The following is a 6,999-nucleotide window of genomic DNA, read 5'->3' as shown; positions in this document are numbered from 1 at the left end:
TCTCTAGAACTCGCGTGAGTTACCTCTATAATTCATGCACGACTAAATAGACAGTTACAGTTAGAATTGTAAAGGACGCCACTTTTAGAATTTGTTTACGACTAAATGAACAGTTTGCATTATAACGGACTCTGCAAGAGCGCAAAGATCTAAAGAAAGAGAGTAAAATGTCTCACATCGAAACAAAAAAAGAAAAAAAAAGAAAAGGATATATAATATTTAATTTGACGGATTACTAATAATTTTGACTTTACTATTTTGACCCGTGGTTTTGATTTAAAGAATTATTAGGCCAACCCCTCGAGCGCCAGACGTTACATGGGATTGGTTATTTCACACTCAACCACCCCGTGTGGGCATCATCATTATCAGGTTTTCTGAATACCTGATGATGGACCTTTCTGTGGCCTCTATAGCTTCCCACATTCTTCATACTACAACTACAATACGTCACCCACTCCGTCAGAAAAAAAAAAAAACTACAATACGTCACTTAATATGTCGCGTTGAATTCAAAAAAGAAAAGTCCTGAATGCATGTAATTTCTTGGAGTAGTTTATTCAAGTCAAAGATTGGTTTTTTTTTTTTTTAACTTTTGCATTCTGTTGAATAATATAAAGTTGAGAAATGAACTACTGGGCGGAATTACTTGGACAAAAAGTATGCTTAAATCTAAAGATATGTTTAAGGAATTTTATACGTCCATGTGAAGAACATATACAAGTATGAGAAATAAAAATTATAAGAGAATTCGTACAATTTTTGTGTGTATAAATATGTTTAGAACTCGCATATATCACATTATAAAAAATAGTACACATTATTCTAAAAGTTTTTCTAAATAACATTCTATTCAAACACAGTTAAAAGTATATTTTTCCCATATCACATAGGTGAAATTTTGGGAGCAAAGCAGTATTTTGAGAAGAAGTTTGGATAAAAATAGTACAATTAAGTAAAGATCATAGCAAAATTTTCAATTTTAAAGAAATGAATTTTACGCATTAACATTTTTTCTTCCTTTTGCTTTTGAAATTTTTAAAACTAAAAATAAAACGTAGTATTTGAAATATTTTCAGTATTATTCAAAAAAAATTTCAAATAATCTTCTACTTAAATTCTCATAAATAAAATTCTTTATTTCTTCTTTTTCTTTTTGTTTCTTTATATCACTCGTATTATTAGCCGACTGTTTGACTTTTGGGCTGCCACAGTCTGCCGAAGTCAACACGTTCAATTTATTGAAGATATCTAACTGCCTGCGTTTCCATTTCCCTTGGGCCCTTTTTATATGGATTTGGGTATTAACCTTAACCTGAGATCAACGTGACATTTTCGATCTTACTATTGTTCATCTAATTAGAAAATTATAAGAATTCTGAACCCATCGCAAGATTCAAACCGCACCTTTTGGCTGCTTCTTGACTCTTCTATTCTTCATGGCAATGCAAAGCAGCCATGATTAAGTCAAAGGCCTTTCTCCAGGGCCTCATCAAAGCCTTTGTTCCAAAGAACAGTAGAGGTAACATTTTTGTTGGTTCACTTATCAGAATTTATTTTCTATTCAATTAAGGTTTATGGTTGCTCTGTCTCTTTACTCTGTTTTGTGGGATGTTTTCTTGAATTGCTTGAATTGAATTTTGATCAATCAAACAGGGCAAAAAGAAGAGGATTTGGAGAAGATTGCAGCACAAGAACAAAAGCAATTCCAGTTTCAAGTTCTTGTTGCTGCTACCAAGAATTTCCATCGTAGTAATAAGCTTGGTGAAGGTGGCTTTGGCCCTGTTTACAAGGTTGGTAATGATCAGCAAAATTTAATCTTTTTTTAGAATTTCAATCCAAATTTGTCTTTTGTGATTTGGGTTTTCATCAAAAGGGGAGAAATCAAGGAAAAGTGATGAAGTTTTGATTTTTTTTAATTCTTTTTTGGAAATTTCAAAAAAGAAATGAATTTGGTTGGAGGGTTATATCTTCCCACTTTTTTATTTTATTTGGTTGATGGATTTGCTTTTGGCTCTTTATTTAAATAGGGGAAATTGGATGATGGGAGGGAAATAGCTGTGAAGAAGCTGTCACAGAGTTCTAGGCAAGGGAAGAAAGAGTTCATGAATGAGGCCAAGTTGTTGGCTCGAGTCCAGCACAGAAATGTGGTGAATTTGTTAGGATATTGTGCTCATGGTCCTGAAAAGCTGCTTGTTTATGAGTTTGTAGTGAATGAAAGCCTTGACAAGCTTCTCTTTAGTAAGTTCTATTAGCCAGCCTCTCGAGTTTTGGTTGAATTTATGTGTTGATTACTCCATTAGTGAAATCAATCATTGGATTTTAGATGAAATGCATGCTGTAGTGATGAAAGACACGGTGGAATTCTTAGCCAGTATAGAACTATAAGAATAGGCGTCCACTTCTGCAATTACTGTGTTTCAAATTATTCATATCGAACTTGAAGGTTTAGTGATTTGAGTCTTTGAGTTTATTGCAGTTGTATATTGTTTGTGTGATTTTGTTCCACCGCATATGAGTGGAAATTTGTGGACTTGGTCGTGTTATAAAGCAATCGTTTAAGCATTAGTTTATGTCTGCTGGGAAGATTGTTCTATTTAATGGCCAAATGCTAACTTTGTCGTTGGTATGCTTGACCAATTTTTGGGCATATAGTCAGATTCATACGATTTGGCACACACTCAGTTGACTGGAGCTTGATATCCCTGACCATTTAAACTAAGAGATTCAATGCTCCAGCAAGCATTGGCTCAACATTTTAGCCATCTGTTAATCAAATTAGGATTGGCCAGGTATTAATAAGCTCTACTTGAGTTACTTGGCCTGCTAAATATTGCAAAATGACTGTTGTTTTCCATTTTTCAACTCCATAGTTGTATCTTTGTGTATTCAATAATGGACTACTTCTCACATTCTTTTTCGCCTCAAAAATTTGTTGGAACAAAAAACAGATTTTTTTTAGAAAAGAGAATTTTGTGCTAAGTGGAGTTCATTTAGTTGTCTTTGAGCTACTGATTGACGGCTTCCAGATTTACTGAAGGACAATTTAAGACAACCAGTTTTGGATAATAATACAAGTATAATGCTACGAAATTCAAGACATGAGTGGGAAGATTTTAGAATCAAAACAGTGAGGAACAAGGAACGTTGTAGGATAAGCTGACTGTTGCTTTAGGCAGAGTAATTTCAAAGCTATTGCATTTTGAATGTGTCTGAAGATTTAAGTTTTTTTTGATTGAACTGTTTCATTGATGATGCATTACCCTCCTTGGGTATAATTGAATCTGCAGGCTATCTGGCATAACTATTGATGTTCTTTGACGACATCAATAGTCCATTTCAAATTAACTGATAACTGCTGCAGTATTTTTCTCCACATTGCCTAGATTTTACTTGAAATCATGTATCAAGCCCCATTCTACAACAAGAAGTTATGTGCTTGCTTCCAAAGACCAGCAATATCTTCATAAGCTTGATGCCTAAACAATATTGACAATGACAAATTGTTGTGTTTTGCTGGTCCACATAGTAAAGATACTGATTTCATTCAGATGTTCCATTCTTATGATTTACATTTGGAAGCTTTAAATACTATTTAATATGTTATTGTTGGTTTATTGACATTGACCGTAATGCTTTTGAAGTAGAGTCTAGTGGACGAGATGCACTGGATTGGAACAGGAGGCATGACATCATACTGGGCGTGGCCAAGGGTCTTCTATACCTTCATGAAGATGCACATAGTTGCATCATCCATCGTGACATAAAAGCTAGCAATATCCTACTGGATGATAAATATTTGCCCAAAATTGCTGATTTTGGTTTGGCCCGTCTGTTCAACGAAGATGGCACGCATGTTAACACCCGTGCAGCTGGAACCAAGTATGTAATCACTCCATTCGGTATATTTTAATCTACTGTGAGTCGTAGTTCAGCCATTTGAATTGGAGATCAAATTCCCCTCACAGTCTCCTCTAGCTTGCTACTAGATTGCGAAGTTTATAACCTTCTTGTTCAACTTGGACACAGCGGTTACATGGCACCAGAGTATGTCATGCACGGAAATCTATCTATAAAGGCAGATGTATATAGTTTTGGGGTTGTAATTCTGGAGCTGATAAGTGGTCAGAAGAATTCTACCTTCAACAGAGATACCGAGTCCACGAGCCTTCTCGAATGGGTAAGAATTTTGCACCACCTATCCCAAGATTATATTAGGAAAGCAATTATTTTCTGTTATCTAGATTTTATAACTCTCTTCCCTTCTATTTAATATATATTACACATGACTCTCTAATTTTCGTGGCCAATGTCTACTTAAACTTTGCATGTGAGGTTCATTAAGCAGTTTACTAATATATATTCATATTTTGAGAGAGAGAGAGAGAACTGTAGCTTGAGAGAATGATTGATATTGTTATGTTTTTTGACATAGTGATTGCGCTGAGTCCTCAATCTACTATCCGGAGGAATTTGCAGATTTGGATCTGTTTCACATAGTAAAAGTGGAAAATGGTTGGTAAAAATAAGGGATCAATCGTGAACCTTTTTCATAGTCTTCACAAAGTTGAAACTGTTAATAAATGTAATTCTTGATCTTATTAATGAACTTTCATCTGCCGTACTTGAGCTTCTTTTAAAATTTTAAAGGTAAAAGTAGCAGATATCTAATACCAGACCAAGAACAAATAAATAAAGCTGCTCTTACCTTTATTGTTATGGCTTTTTTCACTTGTGCTTTTAAAATTGGATTATTCTAAAAGGGACATTTTTCTGAGGAAGGAGACAGATGAATCCAGTTAAGTCGGATAACTCTGGGAGATGTTTCAGCTATTCAAACTCATTCATCATCTATGCTATATGATCAGCTAAATTCAAAAAGCAACATTTCTGCTTGCAAGTTAAATGTTATTTGTTGATGGTTTACCACATGGTGCTTCTATAACGTAAAGAGACTCGCGATCACTTAGTTATCATTATTCCTTTATCGAGCAAAATAAGTTTGGGAAGATGACTGTTGAATAAACTTTTACTCTGGATAGGCCTACAAGCTTTACAAGAAAGGCAAGCACTTGGAAATTGTGGATCCATCATTGGTAACATCAGCGAATCCTGATCAGATATCAGTTTGCATACAGATTGGGTTGCTCTGCGTTCAATCTGATCCGCGTTTACGGCCAGACATGCGTCGTGTTGTGGTGATGCTGTCAAGAAAGCCAGGCACTCTGGAAGAGCCAACAAGACCTGGATACCCTGGTTCCAGATACAGGAAGTCTCACAAGCCTTTTGCCGTATCATCCGCTACAGGAACTTCTGGTGCCTCCAACTCTCATTCGTTTACCTCCACAACCAAAACAAACAGTGTAACTGCGACGACAACCACATCAGCATTAACGAATCCAAGATCAGATCGAAAAGGAAAACGTCCCATGCACTATTCCACTTGATTCAGAGAAGATTTTGCTAATTCTTTTGTGCATAATAGGTCTGTGTGATTATTTTTTCAATTCATTAGTCGATAGAAGCTCATGATTAGAGGGAAATAGAGTTGTGTAAGATAAATGATAATAGAACAGAGTCAAATCATATTGCTAGAGATATCGTCAAAAACTTGGCTGCATGCCAGTGTACTTAAGCTCGAGTTTTTTGCACATTGTGTTGTAGCAGGAAGATTAGAAAGATTTTGGGAGCTTTTATAACAAGCATGCCTTGGCCCTCTTCTTCAGCAGATTTTCCTTGGTTATTAAGTTGTTTTTTATGAACAGTACTTAACATCAATTTACTTTTTATTCTTTCCTCCTTGAACCTGGATCATTATTCCAGAAATTATTTGGCAAATCATTTATCCTTTTTTTTTTTTTTAATTTTGGCTTCAGAATATAGACATTCAACATGGTTCCTACTTTGGCTCTCTGCCTTGTGAAACTTCTGCGGTTCTCCAAAAGAGGCAACAAGGGATAGCTGTGTACAAACTTTTGTATACTGTTCAATGCTAAACATGTATGTATTCTCCTTAATCAATTTAAGTAACTTGATCATAAATTGATATCTCCTTAATCAATTTATTTGATATTTAGTTAAGTGGTGACCAAAATCATTACCACTATATATATACTATGTGGCAATCAAATCTCATATTAAGTTTTCAATGCATCAAGTATTCAAGATACGTCTCATAACATATACCAAGTAAATTGACATAATTCATTATAAACTAAAATGTTTTATAAATTGACATTGTTTGACAATGCTTAATTCTGTACTAGTAATATTTCGTGATTAATTATTTTTTCCACATTTTACCTATCACTACATTCTTTAATTTTATTAAAGGTTTTTTCCTATATAAGTAAACAAGAAAAGAGGGTGGAGTCCACTATCAAAGTTTGAGATTAATCTCACCCTTTGTTGTGCATACACTACTATTACGTAAAAACTTTAAACTTTTAAAGACAAAATACACCTTCGCCTTTAGAATTCAAAATAAAAGAATCCTCTATAAAATGTGTACCCTTTTTTTAAAATTTTTTTTTTTCTCTGGAGAGGAGTGAAACTTAAAAAATGGGAAGGCGGTAGACTCGGTACCGAAATTTGAACCAAAAACCCTCTAACACCTAGATCTATATACTTGAAAATTAAGAAAATTAGAGTCATAAATTCTCTACCCCTTGAAACGTACCAGTCTGCTAATATTCACTAACACCTAATGTATATAATTATGTAGGAATTCAAGCAAAAAATGCGACTGAAAATCACCGTATTTTTAAGTGATAGACGCAAAGGGAATTCCTTTAATTAAGAAGGTGAATCATCATCTAATTTGTGTCTGTCTTTTAAATCGAAATGTAGTTTAGCGTAGGATTTTTCCAACTTGTTAGTTGTCACAACCAATGCTCCATTAGCAGTTAAAGAGTTTTCTTGTAATCAGGATTAGAGTTACTCAAACATGCCCTCGTAGACTCTGAGAGCTACTAAAGAGAGTACATTATCAAGGGACCA

At 34.5% G+C, this 6,999-nt stretch overlaps 1 protein-coding gene across 3 annotated transcripts; it reads left to right on the top strand.

Moving 5' to 3' along the window:
- The first annotated feature begins 1,272 nt into the window (after positions 1-1,272).
- Positions 1,273-5,728, top strand: LOC113719713 (cysteine-rich receptor-like protein kinase 43). 3 transcript variants are annotated; one of them, XM_027245002.2, is made up of 6 exons: positions 1,273-1,522; positions 1,657-1,793; positions 2,031-2,241; positions 3,645-3,882; positions 4,030-4,180; positions 5,139-5,728. In XM_027245002.2, the coding sequence occupies exons 1-6, from the start codon at positions 1,459-1,461 to the stop codon at positions 5,445-5,447; spliced, it is 1,110 nt and encodes a 369-aa protein (XP_027100803.2). In that variant the 5' UTR covers positions 1,273-1,458; the 3' UTR covers positions 5,448-5,728. The 3 variants fall into 3 exon arrangements, with proteins under 3 accessions (XP_027100803.2, XP_027100802.2, XP_027100801.2); XM_027245001.2 differs by having other exon boundaries at positions 1,274-1,522; positions 3,648-3,882; positions 5,043-5,728; XM_027245000.2 differs by having other exon boundaries at positions 1,274-1,522; positions 5,043-5,728.
- The last annotated feature ends 1,271 nt before the right edge of the window (positions 5,729-6,999 follow it).

Source organism: Coffea arabica, chromosome 11e (assembly GCF_036785885.1).
Source record: "Coffea arabica cultivar ET-39 chromosome 11e, Coffea Arabica ET-39 HiFi, whole genome shotgun sequence".
Taxonomy (NCBI): domain Eukaryota; kingdom Viridiplantae; phylum Streptophyta; class Magnoliopsida; order Gentianales; family Rubiaceae; genus Coffea; species Coffea arabica.
Note: the sequence above shows the minus strand (reverse complement) of the source record. Positions and strands in the feature narration are given on the sequence as shown.

What these genes read in the sequence shown, in the direction of transcription:
- LOC113719713 (XM_027245000.2), top strand. Translation starts at nt 1,459, where the DNA reads ATGATTAAGTCAAAGGCCTTTCTCCAGGGCCTCATCAAAGCCTTTGTT. An exon ending in TGTTCCAAAGAACAGTAGAG is followed by an intron (nt 1,523 to 1,656) that starts GTAACATTTTTG and finishes TCAATCAAACAG; the next exon opens with GGCAAAAAGAAGAGGATTTG. An exon ending in ACCCGTGCAGCTGGAACCAA is followed by an intron (nt 3,883 to 4,029) that starts GTATGTAATCAC and finishes ACTTGGACACAG; the next exon opens with CGGTTACATGGCACCAGAGT.